This window comes from Cydia strobilella, chromosome 18, assembly GCF_947568885.1.
Source record: "Cydia strobilella chromosome 18, ilCydStro3.1, whole genome shotgun sequence".
In the NCBI taxonomy this organism is placed as follows: domain Eukaryota; kingdom Metazoa; phylum Arthropoda; class Insecta; order Lepidoptera; family Tortricidae; genus Cydia; species Cydia strobilella.
In genome coordinates this window covers 9,187,636-9,213,357 of record NC_086058.1, presented here as the reverse complement: position 1 = coordinate 9,213,357, position 25,722 = coordinate 9,187,636, and the positions used below count along the sequence as shown (strand labels likewise).

Genomic DNA, 25,722 nt, shown 5'->3' with positions numbered 1-25,722 from the left:
GACAGCGAAGTCTTAGTAATAGGGTCCCGTTTTTACCCTATGGGTACGGAACCCTAAAAACGCTACATCGGCTAAACTGTGTATGTAAAGAATGGAAAGTATTCAAATAATCATGTGACGTTTGATAACTGCGTGATATGTGAATGCAATGGAATGGATCGAAGCTTGCATATAGAATTTCTAACGAGCATTTATAACATTGCGGGGGCAGAAATAAATAACGAGATACGGAGTAGTTTCATACAAAGAGAGCAATAAAAATAAATTGGCTGTTCTACCATTAAAGAGATAACATCTTTGGCAGTCGGATGTGACGTGGCGGTACCGGCCTATGTTACAAAGACTAAAATAAGAGCACGAATATAATATTGAGAGCAATATTTTTAGACAGGTCATCTTATAAAAACTAAAATAATTCAACAACAACAAACTATTCCCCGAATACGGATTTTATTTCGTACAGATCCTCTTTATTGTCACCCGTTCTGTAAATACAACATATTCATTTATGCCGGCTACGTAGAGTCGAGGCTACGGTGGAACATAGGATACAAACATACATACTTATATAATAAAAATCCAAACAGAATTTACGACTTTCCGTAGTCGGGTAAGAGAAATAGTATTTAGTATCTAAGATAACACTTTTAGGTGGTTTGCTTAAAATTATCGACGTTTTACGTCACAGCGGGCAGGAATAAGGAAGTAATTACGAACAACCAAGCAGCGAAACAATTCCACATCCTAACCAGAAAACGTAAAATTTTATATTTTAGTTTGTTTTAGCAATAAATGAATAGTCTTTTTTCACATCATTGTCGTTCTTTACCAGTGATTTGAAAGATTCTCCAATGTGCACAAAATGTGTGTTACAAGAAATACCGAAATATAGACGTGAATCCATCTGGCTGCCTAGACTAGGATGTGTGCTTGCTTCCATCTCACAGTTCATATTATCAAATTAATTCAGTGCTTTGCAACTTGTAAGTCGTGACTCGCTGTGGGTCCCAAAGCCTCTATAAGAGTCGCAAGAGGTCAAGCAATACTAGTAGGCTACAAATAGCGAAGGGTCGCTTCATGAAGGTTGAAAAACAACAATCAAGCTGAGACGTAGATCACAAGAAGCGGTGCATCACCACGAAGTGTATGGCCTTTTTAGAAAAAATCATTTAAAGTTTCGATCGCATATAGCCCTGTGCGACTAGCGGCGATACAGCGAGTAGAGATTGAATTAAAGGCTGTATACATTGCGCGCGAGGATTTATAAGAGAACCGCTGACCGCTGCTGCTTGGGTTCAACCTTAGTGACAACAAAATAATAAATTATTTGTCTTAACCAGTCTTGACAGACACTTACCTTCTCGACACCATCCTCTCCGTTGACGAGCACATCGAACATGCCGTTCTCGATCACGTAGAAGTTGTCGCCGTCGTCGCCCTGCCTGATCACGTACTCGCCCGGCTCCGACCGCTTCTCGAACATCGCGTCGAGGACCTAAACAAGACACAATATTGTCACTCATTTTGTTGTGATATGATATGCCCTGAAACCTAAATAGTCGCAATTTACGCGCCTACAGCGAAAATCCAAATTTCGGTAGCTGCCTCTCGGTAGTCAGTTATGCAAGAGCCATAGGCCCTCGGTGCGCTTTCAGAGGAATTAGCTTCCCAGTATGCTACGACTGCGGAATGAACTACGTTCCGAAATTTTCCCGAAGGTCTACAGTATCGCGGTCTTCAAAAAGGATGTGTACCTAGTAGTAGTAAAGTCTTGGCAATGGTTTAAAAGACTGGCTGTATACTTGTTTGCCAATTACGTGGTTAAAAAACTTAATAATAAATAGATTCATTCATTGGTAGTTAAAGACCCTTTCCAGAATGCGTCATAGGCTACGATCTTCCAATAAACTCTGCTGCGGTTGTCTCCTGGCTGAAAGATCACAATAACAAATCCACCAGAAGGTACTTAGTAAAACATTTGATTTCAAAGCTGTGTTTTAGTTTCATATAGGTATGTTGCGTTGCCGCTGTCGGCTGTCCACTAAAGCCGATTAACACCGGTCGCGGCGCGGCGCTACATAAATTTTTTTTCACCTGTAGCCCACCCCACAGTTAATCCGTGCGGTTAATACGAGCACGCAGCAGCCAAATACCGAGTCCACCGCGCACGGTATTCGTATTATAACCGCCTTGCAGTTCTTACAGTAGTGGGCTAGTGAATAGCTATTAGTTAAAAACTTTAAGGCACACATTGTCGGCATTTTGATTTCTTGTTTAATTTCGTGTGCAATAATTACTTACGATCATGTATTTTAAGTGTCTCTTTATAGAAAAAAACAGCTCTTGTTAGAACAGTGGGTGTTTATATTGATTTAAACTAACACGATTTTCACTCATAATTTTTAACTAACACAGGACTTAGCGTACAAGTTAATAATCAAGATCAAGTGCGAGTAGTTCGCAAAACCCGCGAAGCAAGATGTTACTGGTACAATTCCTCGCCAGTCTGCCTGTGACTCAAATTTAGTCTCAGATTTGAGTATTAACAGATAACACAACCTAGTTGTACTAGTAATTTATTGAAAGTTTTCGACAGTTATACACACCGACAGTTTTGCAACAGTCTGCAACAGTCTCAGTGGTCTCAATTCTAAATTTTAATTTCCGATTCTTGTTCCCTGCTAAGTGGACAAATCAAAAGGTCATCTAAATAAACAAGGGTTGAATGAAAAATGTGGTTTCCCATCCCAACGTTACCGTTTTGAGTTTTCGTAGGTTTAACACAGCTATTCTTTTATTCTTTTATTCTTTATTGTATAAACCGGTATGAAGTATACCAAGATTACCAAGTTACGTTACACTTGTGTTTACCTGCGTAAACGCAGTCTATCAAAAGACCAAAGTGCAAAAACATTGAGTCACCATTAAATAGAAAGGTTTTAATTTAATTAGATCAGATAAACTCGATAGCATTATCTTCTCTAGCGTTTTATGGGTAGCATCAAATCGAACGAGCAATTAATGACAACGTTGCCCACCCAATAAGATCGAAAGTTTGCGATGTTGTATTTGGATAGGTTCCAAGTTGATCGCATAGAACAAAACCATGAGAATATGGTGAACGTGGTAATTCTAATAGCAAGGACGGAAAGGTCATAATCGCTTGAGTTACGCGCTTTATCTTGGTTTTCGTTTTACTCTCGGCTTGAAAAGAGTAAGACATAAGTTTATGTGTTATTGACGTTATTGTGAGTAGGATGCGGGCTAAATTGCTAGCAATCACGACAAATGGTTGCGATTGGTGTTTATAATGGTCGAAACGTCCGCTTTCGTTAGACGAAACCAATTGTACGGAAAGGTATTTCAATTAAGTAATTAACAGTAATATAGGATTCCTACCGGCCAGGCCATGCCGGATGAGAGATGCCACCGCATTCCATCCAGCGCGGCGGCAACCGACCGCGTCTTAAGGGGCCCACTGACCAGAGATGGGCAAAATGTAATCGACTAACGATTAACGATTAAGATTACAAGAATTAATTGCGACTGACGATTGAAAACGACGATTGATCAATCTTAGTTGTAAAGAGTGCAACTAATTTAGTTGCAACTAAATTAGTTGCCGATTGATTTCGGACAACTAAATTTTGTAATCGACTAATTAGTTAGACTATTTTCTCGCGACTAATGTTAGAAGCAAATTGAATAGAATACCTCGGTATGGCTATGTTGACAGACTGATTAGGACATCTTAACGGATGTTTAAAAATAAAATAGTCATGTATTACTTACGATATTTTGACCGTTTCTAAGGAGTGAGATCTGTTCTCACTATTATTTTGCTACTAAAGTAGTGCATCTCTCTGAAATTGGATTAAATTTCTCTTATCTAAGGGTAAATATGAACTGGGTACTTTGTGCATTAGTAAAATAACACTTAAAAAAACACAATTATATAAATCAAACTTTGTATATTAAATATAAAAGCAACCATGATATGTATTTAGTTAAACTATATGAGGTTGTTTTGTCACCGCGTGACACTAAAAAGAGTTTTACTATTGTCAGAGACAGCAAAATATTGATAGTTTCTATGTCTAAGATTTACTCAGTATCGTATAATTAATAGTATTAATAATGCACCAACCTACTTTATTGTTTGCGATTTGTAAACAATGCAGTTTTTCGCTATTTGTCGTTATTACCAATATATCGTTATAATAATATTATGGCATTATTTGCATTGTCATTCAAGCATTTCAAATTAAACGTGTATACATAATTTTAGCTCAATCGGATGAAGATATCTGCTTTAAAATAAGTCGCAAAATTCTACCCAAACTAACATAGTTACAACATACGAGTACCTTCGTATGTTACATACATACGTACTTGTAGTTACATATTGCAAGATAAAAAATGCAAAAACGGGCGACTACGTAGTTTTAATATAGATTTAATCGTGAAATTTAGTCGATTGAAACTAAAACTAATTTAGTTGTTAGTCGAACATTCTCACAACTAATTTAATCGCAACGAAATTAATCGCGATTAAAAAATGACGATTGATATTTTTAATCGATTGATTAGTTAACTAAAAGATTAATCGATTAATGCCCATCTCTGCCACTGACTATCAGTCCGCCGGACGACATCGGCCTGCCGGTTAAAACAAAAATTTGACAGTTCCGAACAACTGACAGGCCGATATCTTCCGGCGGACTGATAGTCAGTGGGTCCCTTTATCCACCGAATCGACTAACGATGCAGAGGAACCTGGCTGTATGCGATATTTCTTTGTGTTGTATTTTGTTGTTTTTCAAGCGATATGCATCTATGGTATTCTGTACAATAGTTATGTATCATTTGGCTCCAACAATACGGGTGTTACAACATATTAATTATTCATGGTTTAGTTTATTTATATACCTAAGGTGATTAATATAAATGTAGATTGAAGGGAAGTTTGTCGTTGTAAGCAATAACAGATCTTTAACCAGAGCACTAACCTGTAGCATCACTCAGAATAAACTAGTGAAATCGTGTGGATCTAAAGTGGTTGTTCCTTTAAACTGGCTAGCCGCAGATCCAATCCAAGTGCAATGCACGTAATGATAAGTAGCGAGATTAGCGAGAGCACTGGCGTAACAGTAATACGCCGAGAACTTACAGAACACTGGAAAATCGAAGGACACACGTCCATTTTTTGTGATTCTAGCTGGTCCTGGTCCCTAGTCAGGGGCCTATTATTTGACACTTGACACTGACAATTTCCTGTGATCCTGACCATTTCTAGGTCGTAAGTAACGACGGTACGTAGCGACAATATTTACTTATGGTTAAATAGGGGCCTGGATTTGTGCACTCTTGACACTTTTAGATGTTGTTTCTCACCTGTTGCATCTGTTGCGCGTCGAGCGAGCGGAACAACAGGATTCCCCGCACCGCCTCGGCAAGCCGGGCGCGCTGCGCGTCCGACTTCGGGAACACGACCGGGGCGCCCTCGTCCGAGTCATCCTCCTCCGGGTCGTAGGTCTCCGCGAAGACAGACTTGCGACGGTTGTTGAAGCGCGCCGGCGGCGGCTCTGATTTACAAACGAATCAAAATGGTTTTATCATAGAGTAACTTATACTAGAGCGGTACTGTCATAGTAAATTTTGTAACCCCAGTAAATTCACTGCCATCTGTTGACACACTTTAAAACTAAAATTAAAGATTTGTAAAAATACGATAAAATGTATTTAAATATAGATAAATGATTTTTTTTATTTGCATTAATTATTTTGATGATTTTGACCCATGTTCTTTCACTGATATGCGTTAAAATTGTTAAATAACAAACGAAACCGTCAACGCCATCTATACGACTGTAGGCCAAAACTAGTAGCGCCCTCTGAACGAGAATCAAATTTTCTTGATTTACGAGGCACGTTTTTTCCTTAGACTGTATCCATCTATTACGGAGTTATATCTATCTTTGGTTTTATTAATAAACTACCTACATACTATAGAAACGATATTTCAAGCATAGCGATCTCAATTTTAGCGGCAGGAAATAACCAAAGTCTAAAACTGTATTTATTACTGTAGATTCAACTGCTTTTAAGTTACTGGTTTATTAGGAACAATACGAAGTACGCTTAAGAACTTCCTACGCATTTTCAATTTTAATCTCACCATAGAATCGTAAACCTCACCGCTGTGGGCTAGGGCGGAAAGTTTATTTTAAACCGCAAATTTAGTATTCAAATTTCTGGTATTGTTAATCGTCTACGGCTAACGGCGTTGTTATTGGGGCAAGCCTCGACAATACTCGGGCAAAGGGCCAGGTGATTACGCAAGCCCATACGTGAGGACACGATTAACTTACGCTATGTTTAACGTAGGCTTTAGATTAACCTAACGTATAATACGTATAACGTATAGCCAAATCCCGCAACTTAACTAATGCCAGAGACGAGTGAATAATTCAAACTGCTAATTGCCAATTAAGGGTCAAGTACAGTCGTCGTCAGATATATCGGAGCGGCCGAGGTGCTCAAAAATATCTGAACACGCACTTGACAATAGAGGCGTGTTTCGATGGCAACTGTATATTCTAACGTAGTTTTCGTACATGACGTCACATGCCTCCTTCGAGCAACGCCGGCTTCCGACGTGTCGGAAGGGAGGGGCCCAAGCAATATCTTACCGTACAAAACATTCTGTCATTTTTTGCAGGGGGAAACGTGCACACAGTCGCACTTCTCACTCACTACACACAAAATCCAATCTGTAATATCGACACAAATACATAGAAAATGACACACGTCAAAGACAAATCTTGCACACCTCGATCTCATTTTGTGTACGGACGAGTCACAACTCTGCTATGCGTATGGTACAGTTGGTACCTACACTTCGGCAGAAGGGAAATAATAGGAATGCCGTCTCCCTTCCGTCCCGTACTTTGTTCGGCTCCGGGAGCATAGGACTATCTAATGAAACTCTTATAAATGTAAACTTGCTATAAATATAATGTTGAAAATGAAAGAGTAGCGTAGGTACGTATTCAGGCCCTTCGCAAGACACCTGACGCAACAGAGAAATCCTAGCTCATAAGTGTGCGTATCGCGTGTAAGAGCCCGCAGGTCAGCACCGCGCGTAGCGTGCAATATCAACTCTTGACGTCACCACCACCAGCGTCACGGCAGACGCATCTAGACTAGAGGTTGGAATTGGACACACGCCAGAACCCACATGCTAACGTTTAATGGGTTGGTTTAGCATTTATGTGGTAAAAAGTTACGGTTTATTACCTTAATTTTGGATGTGTAAAATGATTTTCATGGTTTGACTAAAGTAGATAGAGGTAGTTAGGTATGGTTAAGTATTGTAATGCAGGTCAAGAAACAGGAAAGAGTTTATTTAAAACTACTCTCTTGTACCTACTAGCATTCTTTGTTTTTAATATTTACACAAAAAGTTATGATTTAAAATTATTTTCCGTAACTATAATATTTTCCTCTAGATGTAAACATTGTACCTACAAAAAAACCCACTTCTCATAAAAATTAACAAAAAAATTTGAAGTCAATGACAAATTAAGACTTGACTTTGTGTAAGAAGGCTTTGAATGATTAGACTACATTTAGGAGGTAATCTAGTGAAGTGACTTAAGTATGTTAAAAACCTCATATGTTACCAACAAAGGCTATGACATCACTCATTAATCAAAGGTGGTGCTATGGAATAAACATGTTGTTAAATTTTTGCAGCATTACCATTTTGTTCAAAAGTATGAATATTCAATTAAAAAAGGCCAATTCTAGAATGAATCATTACCTAAATAAATAGCATATATTCTATTACAATGATCGAGTCACTTGCTGGTTATGTTCGAGTGTGACAATAGTGGAAAATGTCTCTTACGCAAATAGAAGTCAAGGCCTGGTTAGCACCTGTAGTTTTCATTGTGCTCATGTTGTAACTGTCATTACATATAGCCAGCTAATTCTACGTAACGCACGCACATCTGGTACGGTTCTAGATGTAAAAGTCAGCCACGAGATAAATAAGCTAATTTCATCATCACACAACTTCAAAGCTTTAAAAAACAAACACACAAATGGGAAGAGCATGTAGTAAACACTGAAAATTTATGTCTGAGTAAACATTTTCAGATGAAACTTGCTATTAGTTTGTTGGGTTCTTGGAAGCATGTTAGTGGGATTCTTCAATACCAAAACTGTTACTTGGCAATAGGATTAGTGTTGGGGGTCATCTCTCACATTCTTTTTTATGTTAATGTGGGATGCATTCACATTTACTGCTGCTTTTGAGTCCTGCTCTGTCTCCCTCTAGTTCCAATTGTCAAGGTTCGAAAATCAGATGGTGACCGCCTTTTTTAAGAACTAGTGCCTACAACAATTCATAGCACTTAGGTATGGAGCTAAAAATTGATTCCTGTGTGCTCTTTGCTTGGATCCTGTCACTCTAGATATCTTACTACGAAGGGCAGTAAGTGTAGTAGCCAACAATTTTCTTTCTACGTTAACATTTCATAAAGTTCAAACTAAAATCCAAGATTTGTGATTGCATAAGCTATAGACATTAAATTATTTAATTAACTGATGTTCAATTGACTGTAACTTATGATAAGATATTTCATTTCCATGAAAATGTCAAATTAACATTCTCTGGCATTTATTTATTACTTGGCAACAGACGATCATATTTTCTAAAAATTTAGTTTCAATCGTAAATAAAGTTTTATTTTAAACCGTAATGGCAAGCTGCCAAACACTGAATGTAATGATTACTCCTACACTTTAGATAAGATTGACATTTGTAATTATTTTAAAGTTTAAGCTTTGTTTAAAGTACTTTAAAAATACTCTATGCACACTATACATGACTACTGAAGCCTATAAGAGCTATATCTACAAACGAAACCAGGCGGGCATGTGTCTATGCTAGCGGTTGATAGTGTGTGTGTAAATATTGTACCAATCTAAATGAAAATAAGGGTACTTACTTACTTAATTAATAAGTTACATATCCCAGTAGGACATAGAGTCATTACATCATAGAAAATACATGTAGCTCACAATAAATATCAATGATGAATGTTTGCAGAATTAAAGTTATGAGTGATTTCTGAATTACAACTTTGAATAACTAGAGCGTGAGCAGAGTATTCTTATTCTTATCAACTGTAGCAAGTTGTAGTTGGTAGGTAGGTATAATTTAGGTATTCAGTTCATTCATATGGAAATGACATGATCCTAGAGCTACTTTCGCGCGGCCCTGTTCGACCTACCTTTACGTGGTTCCGAGAAAGATCTTGGATAATACCGAGTATAAGAATCAGTGAATCAGTACCTTCTTCATCCGATATTATAGATTCATCAGGCGTGCCGGCTGCGGGGGCCCGCACTATGGTCGTGGTCCTATTGTTTTGTAACCTCGTGAAGAATTCCACCGCGTAGTTGATCACGTCGCCCGGTTGCTCTAGCAGATAACTTATGGTGAACTCCAAGAGTATCTCTCTAAGGTCATCTGGGACTTGTATGCGTCCGCCTTGAGGCCTGCTCATTTCTAACGGCGTCGCTCGCTTTGTCGATATTATCCCGTGCGGAGAACGTCGAAGCGACTCGTTAGATTAACACTTCAATATCATAGCCATCGAATTAGCTAAAGCGACACACCAGCGAGCAAATCTTACGATGGGGAAATAGCACTACATACAAACGTTAGTAATAAATAAAACCACACTATTATACTAAAATTCTTCCAAATAATAGTCACAGCTACTGTAAATTAAATGAAATGACACACTTTTTTCGAAATATTCTTCGTCCTCCAGCCTGACAATTAAAAATCCACAGTCCCTTCACTAAAGTAAAAATGGCGAATCCTAGATTGCCATAGTTCGTACTATTCCATTGATATTTTGTTCTTGCCATATAAAAAAATACTCGAGCATAAACTAAAAAAAAGACAATCGATACATTCAACCAACTTAAAAAGAAAACTGTGCAATAATATATTTCTAATTTTGCTAACGTTTCAGTATCATTTAATATAAATAATTTAATTTTGTTATTATCGACTCGAGCGATCAGACGATGCGTCGTGTAAATACAGCTTAAGGGTAAGTAAAAATCTGTTAAAAATTTTATAGAAAAAAAACCATGAGAACTCTATATCATTATGGAACTTACGAGGTAGAGGTATACTTATGGGTATACTCTATGCTATCATATTTAATATGTATTTAATCATTTTCCTATTTTGCCGACTTTGAAAAAGGAGGTCGATGTTAAAGTGGACTTGCTGCCATCTAAACAATAGCTTATTATTATTTTAAGCTTTAGTATATCCTTCTCATTTACTCGTCATATATTAAAACCATGCAGATTGCTCAGTGACGCCATCTAGTGAAACTGCAATTTATGAATAATTATAATGAATGAAGGGTGGTATTCCACCAGTCCAATGTCATTGTCTCACTCTCATAAGGCAAAATGTGAGACGCAATACACATTGGACAAAAAACTGTACAGATGGAATACTACCTTTACAATACAACTTTAACACTTTCCATGTGACCTGCGATATTTATCTGCCTCTTGTAAAGTTTAGTATTTGTTGTTATAGCGGCAGCAGAAATACATCATCTGTGAAAATTTCAACTGTCTAGCTGTCACGGTTGATGAGATACAGCTTGGTGACAGACAGACAGACGGACAACGGAGTCTTAGTAATAGGGTCCCGTTTTTACCCTTTGGGTACGGAACCCTAATAAAAAATAACAGTAGCGTAGCACTCGTAGCAGGCGGTCGGTCAAGGCTGGGATGTAGATGGAGTGGGCAGCTTGAGGGGGAAAGTAGCTTAAAAGAAGAAGACCGGTGCTTTCAAGTATAAATATAATCAGATGAGTTTCCTCAAGAAAACCATATGTAGGACCACATAGGTGCTTATGTATTTAAATAGAACTTAGCAACGTGAATTACTAATATTTTAACTTAAATAACAAATTTATAAACTAGCACCGGTGCCTTCACTTGAAACTGGCACTAGGTTTACTTCTTTAGGTTGGTTTAATAACAATGTTTTTCGAACAAATGCATATTTCGTCAAAGAGTCCTTCACTGGATACACGTAAATATCTTCAGGCGCTTCGAACGGGTTGTACTCGGTGAAGTCTGAAGGCTCGTCTTTGGAGAACAAGTCAAGTGCAGGAGTCCTTAACACTTTTAGTTCCACACATCGGCACTTTTCTAAGAATGTACAAATTTCTTGAACAGCTCTGGTGGTGAGGTATTCGTACGAGTTAGATAGGAATGCTATGGTGGACGCAGGCAGTTCGAATACTTTATTAATGATGACGCCTGCCCATTTAAAGAAGACGTCGTAACGAACATCGCCGTTCAAAGTCCGCCATGGCGTTGGTATCACAAGGTTGTCATCTAGTTTGATGGTCCAGAGTTTGGCAAATTCTGTTAGTATTATTCGGTTCTCATAGTACCCCACTTGGGTTATGATGTTCATGGATTGTAGGTCTTCTAGGAGCTTGGTTAGGCCAGAGCTGTCCTGTTCGACTTCAGCCTGAAATAAATATGATGAGAGTTAGTTTTGATTATTGTTTAGATAGCAGCACTAAACAATAATTAATAGAATCAGGCGTTACTTTGCTAATCCGCGAAAACATAACGTGCTAGTCAATCAGTGCTAACCCATGAAATAAAACTATGAAAACGGATTATATCGCGTATATTGAATTTATAATTCATCCCGACGTTTCGAACTCTTTACAGCGTTCGTGGTCAACGGGTGACTAACCCGTTATACTTACTTGCGTATTTTTTACATGCAATTAATATTCCCACCCTCCCACCGCAAAAATAAATACGATCTGTCGATCTGACGCCCGTCAACATCTTCTGAGGATGCCTCGTAGGGAGGCGAAACACGTGTCGAGTATTTTGTTCTTTTGGTGGTGGTTTGTTATATTTATTTGCGTATTTATTTTTGTGGTGGGAGGGTGGGAACACTGGGAACAATAATTGCATGTAAAAAATACGCAAGTAAGTATAACGGGTTAGCACTGACTGACTAGATTAGCAAAGAAACAAAACAATAGTTCGAAAGCACATATTCTGTAGGTACTGTACTAATCTCTCCAAAATAAAAATATTCGTGGTGAATGAAGGTGACGGATATTCTATCGAGCGACTTTGGTTACTTTAGAAGAAAACGTCACGGTTTTGTCGGTTTTGCGGCACTTGTAGTATATCTATCACTTCTACTACTACGAGTATCTGATATGCCACCGTGCACTTTCAACCACCAAGCCTAACCTTGCTAAAATCTGATTCCATGCAAACTTAGAATTTGATAAAAATTAAAGTAGTAATAAACCAGTAAATACATACCAGTAATTCGCTTAATCGCGCGCCTTTTTCACCTTTGTTCTTCAAGTGTCTTACAATTTTATCATTTGTGTCTTCTTTATTGTTTGCCTCCGGCAGTATACCTTGCCTGAAACCGTAATAAAGTATATTATTATGAATAGCTACATGCGACTGATACACAAATTTGTGTCTAATAGTTTTATATTATAACTATTGTACCTGTGCAGAATTTGGGGTAGCTCTTCTAGAGGCATGTCAAAGTGATGTGTAAAGTGGTCGAATTCAGCAATTTTCTTCCATCCCACAATTCCGGATTTCAATTTGAACTTCATTTCAATATCTAACACATTGAGCTGCTGTTCATGTATTATAGATCCCGAGGGCCCCGTGATCACGGGCAGAGTCACCGAAGTTATTTCCAGCAACCCACAAGACTGAAACTCGCACAGCATGCAGTTGACCTCGGGTGAGGCTTTTATTTGATCATGGGGCAGGATGGAGTTTAGGACATCAGCTAAGAGGTCAGAAAACTCCGTGTTCTGTCTGTTGATCCACCTGCGCCGATAGGCCGCTGATATCTTATACGACGCCTGCACAGAATCCTGGATATCCAGTCGATGGAGGTGGTAATTCAGCACTTTGTTAATGCAGGCCACCGCACCGCTTTTCCGCAATTGGTCTAAACCAATTCTCAACGTTCGCTCGGGAAATTCTTTCAAAATCGCGAAAACTTTCTTACCATTTTCTGTTGTTGGGGCGGTGTTCAAATTGTCCATTAATGTCAGTATAATGGTTTCTTTTACCAAGGTAAGTTCGAGATTGTCAGCACCGGCTCTGTAAATGTTGCACGCGTTGTTCGCGGTAGTGGCCGAGATTTGGTACTTTTTATGGAAATCGTGGATGTCCATCGCAACGCACGGCACTTTTTTCAGATGAGATTTATTTTGTACTAACTGGTTTATAAGCCACACAAGCTCGAACATCGGGATCCGTGCTTCGTTAATAAACTTCGTCATATTCGTACAATGTTTAATTCTGAGCCTCTTCCATAAGCCTTCGTATTGCACCAACAGGTCACGACGTCGCCTCAATTCGTTTATCAAGCATTCTTTCTCATGTTGAAGGGTCATGTTTGCTTCAAGAGCATTAGCCCTCCTGTGACAAACACTGCCGATCTTCTTTGGATCAAAAATGGCTAAAAGATCTCTCGCTGCCGTATTACGCACTTTCAGACAACCTGGCTGCGCAACAGGACTTAAGATTGTTATGGCAACTTTGCACATGTTTATTATCGTATCCTCCCATGCAGTCCACTTGACCGCAGGGTCGGCGGACCTCCTGTGTGGCACTTTGATTCTGGGATGCAATTCATCTCGAGGTTTCATTTGCCTCTTCTTTCTTATTTTAACAATCTTCTTTGGTGGTTTCTTTTCAGGCACAATTTTCCTCTTACGAGTTGGTTTAGATTCGTATTTTTTAATCGGTTTGTTTTTGATAATGCGAATGTAGAATGCTTTCCAGAAACGCGAAAGGTCCATGTAGAAGCAAGAGTCGAAGCCGCAGGGCCCCGCGCCGTCACCGAATATCTCTCCGTTGTCATATTGCTGCACTTCATCTACTTTTCTCACAGGAGGTTCCAGTTTTTTGCGCCCCCGATCTGCGTACTCTATGGTGGTGTGGGTACTAATTTCGTAAACTTCATTCCAGTATTTCTTGACGTCGTCCATCGTTTCGAAGTAAAACGTCTTTTCCAAGCTTTCCTTGTCGGCATCTGCTCTCGGCCACGTGCCCGTCGTGTCGATTACCTTTGCTGTCCTGTTGAGGTAGAAAGAGTAGCTAGACAGAGTAGGCACCACCCCAACCTCGCTGGCATTGGATGACGGTTGAATGATCAATTGTATGAGGCCCAGCATAGCTAGGACTTTTAGATTGGTCCTGATGGAAGCCTGTAAACTTTTGGATTGCAGCAGCACTTGGTACAACTCCGCCGGCGCCTCCCGAAGTTTCATTTGCAGATATTCATGTTCTACTTTCAGATGAGCGATTTCTGACATAGCACTGTTGCTTATGTTACCTATTGCGAATTCTATACTGATTTCAGGAATAACATTTACTAGAGACGCAAATCCAGATGGCAGGTGGTATTCGATTTTAACATCATTGCAATAAATTAGCTGAAACAGAAATTCGTGCAATAGCTGAATTTTCATGTATCTGGGGTAAGCATACTGAGAGATTGGTCTCTGAGTGGGTTCTACGGTTTCTTTTTTGACCTTGTTATTTGTGAATGCCCTAATCTCTATTTCTTTCTGCTTCTGTTTAATGATTGGATCAGTGCATTTTACATGCGGAGCACAGATGAGGATGGAATGCTTAACCGGACCTGTTGGCCACTTTATTTTCATGAGTTTTAATTGACCATCAGTAACTAACTTTTGCACAAATATTTTGAGAGCTTTAGTGTCTAATGGTGGTTCTCCGGATTCTTTTGCGACGAGACCGCTTAATGTCTGATAGCCTGACACTGCAAGCTTTTCTCTGGTAATTTTGAGCAGTCCGTTAGCAAACTTCAACTGTCTGAGCGTAGGATTCTTTTTCGAGAACAATAGTGACTCATTATTGAAATTTTCCAAGCCGTCTAATACTTTGATTTCAGTGACTTCATTTTCAATGTTAGTAGATGTTGTAACTTCCTCATTAGCAGCTTCTTTGGACAATTTAATCTTTTTAAGAGGTATCTCATCCTCATCCTCATCCTGCTCGGGATTTTCATTGGTGGATGATTTCTCAACTTTACGTTTAGCGTCTTTAACGTATTTCAAGAGCTTATTCTTTTCGTCTTCATACTTCTGATCCATTTCGGAAGTGGCTGCAGCAATAGCATAATACCTAGAAAACATAAAAGTAGTCGATAAAAACTCTTTCCAAAACTGGTTTGATTATCTGGTGTTTGACAAAATCTTTGTTCTTTGCTAATGTTCCATTTGGCTATTAGTATATTGTTGTATATAAAATGCATAGCTAGTTTTGTTAGCCATTTATATTTAATTTTATTAGTAGCTCGATTGATTTCCGAATTACTAATTTGGAAGGTATTGATATTTTAATATAAGATAAGAGGTAGTTTGACATTTGTCTTGAATTATTACGTTGTTGGATTTTGTAAAGTGAAGTTGGTGGAATAAAACTGTGATTTGTATTTGAGATGATATCTTGGAATTAAAACACTCAAATACAAGTCACAGTTTTATTCCACCAACTTCACTTTACAAAATCCAACAACGTAATAATTCAAGACAAATGTCAAACTACCTCTTATATTAAAATATCAATACCTTCCAAATTAGTAATTCGGAAATAAATCGAGCTACTAATAAAATTAAATAGGCACCAAATATAATGACCACCAAAAATACTTTGGTACCCTAAATAAAGTAATCTCTTTCACCAAAAAAAAAAACTCAACCAAAAAAATAAGGTCTAAAATTACAAAACTACCACCTGCTTAAATCACGACTGCACTTCAAATTGTATTCAAGCACCAAAAATCATGAATGATCACCAAATATAATGAATGACCACCAAATCTTGAAGAGCAAATTAATGCGATATTTTTACCTAAATAAACCGCTATGATGAAGCTAGAGAAGAATGAAGTGTTAAATGAGTTCGGAGGAGTGTTAGATGTGGTGTTGGTACGGGAGCGAGCCTGTGGTACAAAGGTAAGTGATACGGGGGACGATGGCTTAGTACCACATCGGGATCCTTATCATCCTCCACTTGATATTGCTATTCCACTGAGGGACACCAACCACTATCCTGCTTTTCTCGAGCCTAGTAATGTTGACCGTAAATATGACTGGAACTTTAGTAAAGGAAACTATGAACTTTTGTACCACTTATTCTCCGAAGCATCATGGAAGGCGGTCCTTGCGTCACGGGATATCAACTCTGCTGTTGAGATGTTTTACCAGGTAATCTATAGTATCTTCGACGAATGTGTACCTAGAAAAACGAGGACTAGTTCTCCAAGCAGGCGTTACCCAGTCTGGTTCACAGCTGATATAATTAAAGATATTTCGCGGAAAGCTAAAGCCCATCGTGATTGGAAACGGTCCGGAGATAAAGCGATGTACACCATCTTTGCCAGGTTCAGGACCGACCTTAAAGCGCGAATGTCGCTTGCATATGATCACTATATCAGCAATCTTCAAAATAATCTTACGCGCAATCCTCGTGCCTTCTGGCAATACGTGGACTGCCTAAAATCTAAAGGTGGGTTCGAGTCCCGTGTCACCTACGATGAGAAGGAGTACGAGGGTAGGGAGATGGCTCAGGCATTCGCAGATTTCTTTTCTTCAGTATTTTTGCCAGATAACCCTCTCCTAGACGTTAAAAAGACCATTTCCGAAGACCTCAGTAGTAATGCTAACTATATTCATATCAGTCATATAACATCGCTCGACGTAAAGACTGGTATAGATCGACTAAAACCTCGTAGCTCCCCGGGTCCTGACAATATTCCGGTATTCATTTTGAAAGGTTGCAAAGAGTGGCTCATGGCCCCCCTTCTTCATATATTCAACCTAGCCCTGGATACTGGCGTGTACCCTTACCAATGGAAGGTTACCCGAGTGAGACCTATTCCTAAATGTACTAGCACGGGTAAAGTTGAAGATTATCGGCCGATAGCCATACTTTCCTCGGTAGCTAAACTATTTGAGTCAATTGTAGATAGAATGGTAGCACCACAATTAAAGCCGTTACTCTGCGATGCGCAGCATGGCTTTAGGTCCCGTCGTTCAGTGGAGACAAACCTTTTAGCCCTGGTTGACTCTATTTCTGATCATTTGGATAACGGTATACAGGTTGACGTGCTGTACTTCGACTTCAAAAAAGCGTTTGATCGCGTAGATAACGATGTACTTTTGAGTAAGCTGTGCAGCATAGGTTTTTCGCCAAAACTGCTCAAGTTCTTTGCCAGTTATCTACGCGACAGGCAGCAATATGTGCAGCATGGATGCTTTGTTTCAAAACCTTACCATACTCGCTCTGGAGTCAGCCAGGGCTCGATTCTCGGCCCGTTGCTCTTTGGAGTTATAGTGAACGACCTGGCTTCGGTTCCTAAGTACGCCAGATGCTTACTTTATGCCGATGATCTGAAACTGATTTATGGCATACAGGATATATCGGATTGTATGTCACTGCAAGATGATATTGACCGAGTATATCAGTGGAGTCTCGATAACGGACTTCTATTTAATGCTGCAAAATGTGCACTTATGACATTTAGTAGGGCCCGCAATCCGCTATATAATAAATATCTTCTAGATTCCGAATCAATAGCTAGAGTCAATACTATTCGGGATTTAGGAGTTATTCTGGATGCGAACCTTAACTTCCATGAGCATATGTATACGCTGGCTCGTACCTGTTACAAGAGACTAGGGTTCGTTACTCGGATGACTAGGGATTTCATAGATGCCAGGTCAATAAAACTCCTTTACACCGCTCTTGTCAGAAGCAAGCTTGAAGCGGCTTGTGTTGTTTGGAACCCCTATGAAACAACCTATATCCTGCTGCTAGAGCGAGTGCAAAAGGCGTTTCTACGCTCCCTCTACAAAAAAATGTACGGATATTACCCATTTTTATACCCTACAAATTTTTTGCAGGGTACATTAGGTTTTAACTCACTTGAGGTGAGGCGAAATTACAGACTATGCCTACCTTAGCCAGTAGAATTTTACGTGGGGATTCTGACTGCCCCGAACTAGTAGCTCAGTTGCTGCGTCTATATGTTCCCTCACCGACTAGAGTTCTGTTTCGACCGCGTTGTCGCCATTTGTTAGCGCTGCCACCAGTACGAACTGTGTCCCGCCGTAAATCACCGCTTGTTCAAGCCTTGCACCTGCTAAACTCGCTCCTCGAATCAGCACCAAACTGTGATGTGTTTGCGAGTGGATGGTTGGACGTGTGTTATGAATGCTTGAGGTTCTGCGAGACGAGGAATGAACGGCCTTCTTCTGTTATATGTTAGTTTAGATTTGTGTACTATGTGTATGAAATGTCTATTGGTTTCACAGTGCTTTGGATCACTGTTATGCTGTGAAATGTAATGAATAAAAAATAAATAAATAAATAAATAAATGATTACCAAAAAATGTATACATATTACCAAATAAAGTAAAATTATGCCAAAATTACTAGCCCCTCCCGCTCAACCCCCCGTACCCCGCACCGTACGTTAGAACTGCGACCCTTAGAGACACGAAATGCTACTATAAAAGTGGGTTAGGTTAGAACTACGACCCTTACAGAAACAAAATGCTACTATAAAAGTGGGTTAGGTTAGGTTAGAACTGCGACCCTGACAGAAACGAAATGCTACATGAAAAGTGGGTTAGGTTAGAACTGCGACCCTTACAGAAACGAAATGCTACTAAAAAGTGGGTTAGGTTAGGTTAGAACTGCTACCCTTCGAGAAACGACGTGCTGCAAGAAAAGTGGGTTAGGTTAGGTTAGAACTGCGACCCTTACAGAAACGAAATGCTACTAGAAAAAGGTGACGAAGTGGATTAATTAATTTAATGAAATAACGAGATGATAAATATTTGCAAATTTTTATTAAAATGTGGTTAAAATTTTGGTGGTATTTATTATTTTTGGGTTTACAATGATTAATTAGGAGTCATTTGCTTTAATAGGATAGCAAAATTAAAAAATTTGGTTACATTTTCACATTAAAATGGAGTTCTAATTTTGGTAATCATTAAGTATTTTTGGGTTTACAATAATTCGTTTGGAGTCATTTGCTTTAATAGGATAACAAGATAAAAAATTGGATTAATAATGATTATTTTGGTGTTATTTGTTTTAAAAGGATAAAAAAATGGTACTTTGGTAATCATTTCTCATTAAATAGGAGTTCTTATTTTGGTGATCATTCATTATTTCTGGTGGTAAAACGATTTTTTTGGTGTTAAATTTTACTAAATCTGGTGATCTGTTAAATACATGCCAATTAAATATAAATGGCTAACAGTTTGAAGTGGTAATGGGCTGGTCATATAGCACGAACGACGTGGCGACCATGGGGGGAAAAGCGTCCTCAAAGTAGACCCCAGATGCATTAGGACGTCGACATCAAGAGGACTGCGGGGAAGCAGTGGCTCCAAGTCGCACAGAACCGTGACGAATGGCGCAAAATGAAGGAGGCCTACACCCGAAGGGTAGAAAAGGAGTATTGTTGTATATATTTTGTGCAATTAAGTTTGAATAAATAAATAAACAATTTTGCTAATATATTCCGTTTGGAATACCTTTTGTAGACTAACAGGCCAATTCGAACGTACACATACACTGATATCAGAATGACATCTAATGTTATCATTCAGTTATCGTGAATTTCGCTCGTACTTGTCCGTACATGTATTGGTGCAAACGAAACGTACGATATGTACATAACATGATTCAAATATAATTCTGATGTTGGTGTACATTCAAATTGGCCTGTAACTATGTCTAAGGACTGGGCTGCCAAATTTATACCAATACAAAAACAATTTAATAATAATTATCTAAATATTACCTAGCTGTCCTTTGTTTCCCTTTATCTTCCAGGTACTCTCTGATAATATGCCTTGCTTTAAATATCCGACATATAGAGCGACTAGTGTAAAACTCCACCCCCAACAACTGTGACAGCTCAATTTGTGTCAAGCCTGTACGTCCCGCCTCCAGCAGCCTTTCATAAGCTTGACGTAGCAAGTCTACACCAATCTTATACTGACATTCGAGGGAGTCAACATTATCTTCGTCTTCAGACTGTGAGGACTCGTCGCTTTTTGAGACAAGGGATATAAACCTTCTCTTGACTGCAATACCTGCTTTCCCTTTTTTACTGGTAGGATATGGTTGCACTAATTTCTCATCCTGTCGAAGACAAAATTTTGTATAAACCTTAGGACACCATAATGCCTAAATTTTGAAGTGCAGAGTTTCAAGGAATTAACAAAAAGAGAAGTTATTTAGAGTGGTGTGGTGGTAGTCAGGGGTGGGATTCAGTGATAAACAGTTAATCATTAGTGTAAATGTGAATATGGCTTTAGAGCAACACTATAGCTTTTGCATAGGTGGTTAAAGCTCCAGAGGTGTCACATATGCGTTGCCAAATCTTTACAGGATGTTTTGACACACATATACACATACTGTGTAGTGTGTGGCTGTGGTGTGGTAGGTGAAAGGTGCATGGGTGAGAGGTGCAGTATAGAAAACAAATTTCAGGTACATACTACACAGTCAAATGTCAAAACAGTGTATCCTTAAATTCCTTAATTGTAGAAATACTTACAAATTGAAACACATTAATAGTTTTCTGCAACCTTCTGCAAGTCTGCTGAGTGATAAATCCTTTTGATATAATGACATCAGTTTTTTCACAGTATTCCGGCTGCTGCTTCAAATAATCTATTACTTTAAAAAGTTTACCAACTTTTGGCAAAGACATAATGGTTGGTTTGTGAAATCTTTTCAACCTGAGAATTATGCTTTTTATGCCTTTGCCTTGTATTTTAATGGTCAAGCATGCGACTTTAATCAAACCAAGGCTCTGCAAATGTTTTCGGTTGTAAAAGAGCAATTTGGATTCTTTAACAATTTTTGTTAAGTTTGTTTTTCCCACTGTCATTTGTCCCTGAAACAAGGTTTGGCCTTTCACATTTTTATTTTAGATAGGGTAGGTTATTTGTAATAAATTCTGGCTTTAATTTTTCAATACAAACATGTTTCAATATTTGTGTTAGTAATACAGAACAGGTTAATTATTCTTTACAACAGGCAGTCTATTACACTGTGAATAATGTATGCACATTTATCAGTTTATTATTAATAATAAGACACACCCAGTACAATATACTGAGAATGCATCATGGTATATTCGAGGACACACTGGACAGTTGATATGTATCTTTGATTGTCATGACGTCAGTGCATAAATTGTCTTTTCATTGGTTGATAAGGCTGGGGATTTGAAGGGGAATCAACGATTTATCAACCAATAAAACTGATCCTTAAGATGAAGAGATGATATTGTAATTTAATAACATACATTATATCTAGCTTTGCCCACTAACTCCAGAATGCAATAATGTATTGGTGTCAGCTGTGCTCGCACTGTTTCCGGCATGTGAGATGCCAATGCTTTCCATCTTTGTCCTGGACTTGCTACCATGATCATAGTGTCACCATATTCTGTCAAAACTTTTTCGTAATTTAAAGCCTGTAGTTGGTCTTTGGGAATGTCCTTCCTGGTACTGTAATTATGGCAGGACCCAAAATTGTTTTCTACTGGGCAGTATTCATAAGGTCCATCTAAGTAATTTTCCTGTAAATTAATAGTTATTTGTTAGCAGGCTGCAGTCATAGTTTGGTTGTTACGTTTATTTTATATCGCTATAAAATAAAAATCGTTTATTTCAGATCTGCATTGGCTTGTTTGCGATTAAAGTAGCAAGTGAAGTGTGATGGATCAGACATCAGACTTACAGGGTCTAAAAGATGTCCAGAAAGTTCATCAACTATCGTGAACCTGTCGACTATTTCTATGCATGGGGCGGGCTCTGAAACTTCGTAGAATGTTATACAGCTACAGTTACTAATAAACTGCCAGAAGCGAGCCTTCATTTTGTCTGTAACTGGTGCAGAAATTCGTTTTTCCATGTGTTTCCATAATTGATTAAAAGTTATGCCCGAGAGTCCGTCTAAGGCTATTTCGTCAATTATTATTTGTTTGTAGTCAAATGCCGTACTTTGCACAATATTAGACATTTTAAAAATATCCTTAAAGAAACTTAAAATAAATAAGTAAATAAAATAACATTTCAACCTATCACAAGTGTCACAAGTCACAACGTGAGAAAATTGAGAAATCCATAACTCTATGAATTGACAGTATTGACACTAGCAAAATTTCTTGCAGTCAAAAAAAAGTTACGAAGCTGATAAAGTGTACTACCTAAAGGTCAACATTGACCATTATTTTGCTTAAGCCCCTCCACACTAGTGCGCGAATGGCAGCGTCCACACTCGTGCGCGAATAGCAGCGTCCACACTCGTGCGCGAATGGCAGCGCGAAGCCGCGAACGCGAGTGTGGAGCGAGCTTAAAATATAAAAAGTTTGTCAGTAGAAAAAGGCGCGAAATTAAAATTTTCTATGGGGCGATAACCATTTGCGCCTACATTTTTGATAACCATTTTTTAAATTTGCCACTCTTTTCTCTTGACGGTAATTGCTTGACAGAGTATATTGATTATGTAATCAATATACTCTGTCAAGCAATTACAGGCATTGTCACTGGTCTGCGTCAAGGCATGTGCCTTGACGCAGACCAGTGACATGCGCAAGTTACATGCGCCGTGTGCAAGAGGATTATGATTATAAAGTGCCCTTCACACTCGTACGCGAATCGCGGCGCGGAGCCGCGAACGCGAGTGTGGAGTCAGGTTCGCTAATCAGCGAAATCGACTCCACACTCGTGTTCGTGGCTTCGCGCAGTGATTCGCGCATGACTGTAGACGGCCCTTAATGTACACTCAGTTGCAGTCAATGCTATTTATTTAAAATTTAAATCAGGCAACAAGGCCTATATTACAAATACCTTAGCGACTAACATACATTATGTACTTTATAAACTTAAAACTAAACACTATTTATGCAACAAAACGGCGTGGCTCCGTTGAATCGGCTGCTCTTGTGTCGGATTCGGCAGTTTCCCCCGGAACCTCCGAAACACGACACGCTTCGGGCAAAAGTCGGCGCACTCGATGGTGTGTGACTACCTAGTCGGCTCATAAGTTCTGTCACTGGCCTTTAAAATTTAAATTTGGAACTCCTAAAACAAAAACCGTTCTGTATTTGAATTTCGAATCTTTATTAAATATTTGAGTAGTATAATTTTGCAATTTTCTGTTTTCTTCAACATGGAGTGGACGCTTAAAGATAGCCGTACCGCAATAATTGCACTATATCGTTGTGGTCACTCGCCGACTAAAATTTTTAAGCTACTTGAAAATTTAAAATTCTCTCTAAGATTTGTGTATCGTACCATAGAAAGATACAGTGAGGTCTCTAGTTTAAATGACAAGAAAAGAAGCGGTCGTCCGCGTACAGCTAGGACTCCAGCGGTTGTACAAGCAATTAGGGCACGCATTGCCAGAAATCCCGCTAGGAAACAAAAAATTATGGCCCTCCAGATGGGTTTGAGCAAAAACACGGTGAAAAGAGTGCTTAATCAAGACCTGACACTTCGTGCTTATAAACGAAAAACTGGCCATCTTCTCAATGGTCGGCTTAAAGCTTTAAGGCTTAAAAGATCTAAAGCTTTATTGAAGAAGTACGCTAAAAATAAGCACCGTTGTATACTGTTTTCGGACGAGAAAATTTTTGACATAGAAGAAAACTGTAATAAACAAAATGATAGAGTGTACGCTCGCAATAGTAAAGAAGCGTCTAATATTCGTCCCCGTATTCAAAGAGGTCATCACCCTTCATCTGTGATGGTTTGGCTGGGAGTTTCTTATGCGGGCGTCACTAGTATGCATTTTTGTGAGAAAGGAGTAAAAACTAGTGCCAAAGTGTACCAAGACACGGTGTTGACTAATATTGTGAAACCACTATCCCATACGATGTTTCTAAACCAGCATTGGGTTTTCCAGCAGGACTCTGCTCCAGCCCATAAGGCAAAGTCTACACAAGCCTGGCTCGCCTCCAATAAAATCGACTTTATACGGCATGAAGATTGGCCCTCCTCTAGCCCAGATCTTAATCCTTTAGACTATAAAATATGGCAGTATTTAGAGGAAAAGGTGTGCTCAAAACCTCATGCAAATCTAGACTCGCTGAAAAAATCTCTTGCTACGGCAGTGGCTAATATCGACATGAAAGTGGTGCGTGAATCCATTGACGACTGGCCACGAAGACTTCAAGCCTGTGTAGATAATTATGGCAGTCATTTTGAATAAATGTTATACATTTAGATTCTCTAGTTTATAAGCTTTCAAACGCTGTACAAATTATACGGAATAAACTTAAACTTTTGATTTTATTTGATACTATGTATATGACAGAACTTATGAGCCGACTAGGTACATACGGTCCCTTGCAGCGGTCGCAGCACGCTATGCTATGTTTCACCTATTTTACAGCTGACTGTAGAATAGGTGAAACATAGCATAGCTGACTGTAGCCCTATCGACAGTATCGACCCCGCCCGGTTGACGGTGCAAGGCCCCGCGCTAACCTAACCATACCTAATTTTAATAACCAGGGGGTTAATACGTATTAGTAGGGGCTAAATATATCTTATGATAAGTAACACACTAAAAGCAGTTAAAAACTCCAGGGGCCTTGAGTTTGATTTTATCTGCCACTGACTGTACATCAAAGAATACAATAGGGTATTTTCCTACTAGTCAAATCAGTCAGAGGGCCTACTGCGAACCACATTCGACGTGTTGCCTCCCTGTCACACTTACGTACGAATTTACAAGTGCGACAGAGAGGCAACATGCCGAACGTGGTTCGCGGTAGGCCCTTAGTTTCTTTTTTTGAACTGTCAAAATGATTTGCTAATATGGAATTTATATGAAACATTACACAATGACGTCACGGTCAACTCACCTACTTTTTTAGGGTTCCGTACCCAAAGGGTGAAAAGACTCCGCTGTCCGTCTGTCCGTTTGGCCGTCTGTCCGTCTGTCCGTCTGTCTGTCACCAGGCGGTATCTCATGAACCGTGATAGCTAGACAGTTGAAATTTTCACAGATGATGTATTTCTGTTGCCGCTATAACAACAAATACTAAAAAACCGGCCAAGTGCGAGTCGGACTCGCGTTCCAAGGGTTCCGTACATTACACAATTTAAACAATGTATTTTTATGTGAAATGTCTTTAAAAAACCCCTAGGGGTCGGATCAAAAACTAAGTAATTAAGTCCGACTCACGCTTGACTGCACATTTCTAATAGGTTTTCCGGTGATCTATAGGTAAAGATCTATTTTGTGTATATTTTTCAAAATTTTTGACCCAGTAGTTTCGAAGATAAAGGGGGGGAATGGTAATTTTTTGCCTATTTTCTTGAATAACTTCTAAACTATTTACCTTAAAATTATAAAAAAAATATATTTGAGATTTTCACAATAAGCTCTTTTATTTGATATGTAACACAATATAGTTTGACAAACTTCATTTTTTAATTTTCTCATTTACCCCCCAAAAGTGGGCCCCATGTTTAAAATTAATATGTTTACGTTACATGTCCATCTTTG

At 38.9% G+C, this 25,722-nt stretch overlaps 2 protein-coding genes across 2 annotated transcripts in view; both read right to left on the bottom strand.

The window, feature by feature from the left end:
* Positions 1-9,899, bottom strand: part of LOC134749746 (cAMP-dependent protein kinase type II regulatory subunit) — a 32,215-nt gene extending 22,316 nt beyond the window's left edge. The window contains exons 1-3 of the mRNA XM_063684770.1: positions 9,365-9,899; positions 5,395-5,585; positions 1,358-1,495 (exon numbers count right to left, since the gene is read on the bottom strand). Of these exons, the coding sequence (XP_063540840.1) occupies positions 1,358-1,495; positions 5,395-5,585; positions 9,365-9,578 (543 nt within the window). The 5' untranslated portion in view covers positions 9,579-9,899. The remainder of the gene's footprint in view (positions 1-1,357; positions 1,496-5,394; positions 5,586-9,364) is intronic.
* Positions 9,900-10,949: 1,050 nt separating this feature from the next.
* LOC134749745 (uncharacterized) lies at positions 10,950-22,307 on the bottom strand. Its single transcript, XM_063684769.1, has 7 exons — positions 21,943-22,307; positions 21,506-21,781; positions 20,750-21,091; positions 19,988-20,331; positions 12,619-15,288; positions 12,421-12,526; positions 10,950-11,593 (listed from the first exon to the last, which is right to left on the bottom strand). Exons 1-7 carry the CDS (start codon positions 22,222-22,224, stop codon positions 11,024-11,026), a joined length of 4,590 nt encoding a protein of 1,529 aa, XP_063540839.1. The 5' UTR covers positions 22,225-22,307; the 3' UTR covers positions 10,950-11,023.
* Positions 22,308-25,722: the final 3,415 nt, after the last annotated feature.

Excerpts from the sequence above, each read along its gene's own strand:
- LOC134749745 (XM_063684769.1), bottom strand. The coding sequence starts at position 22,224 with ATGTCTAATATTGTGCAAAGTACGGCATTTGACTACAAACAAATAATA. Across the intron at positions 15,289-19,987 it reads GGGAAACAAAGGACAGCTAG|GTATTATGCTATTGCTGCAG; the intron begins GTAATATTTAGA and ends TATGTTTTCTAG. Across the intron at positions 12,527-12,618 it reads CTACCCCAAATTCTGCACAG|GCAAGGTATACTGCCGGAGG; the intron begins GTACAATAGTTA and ends TTACGGTTTCAG.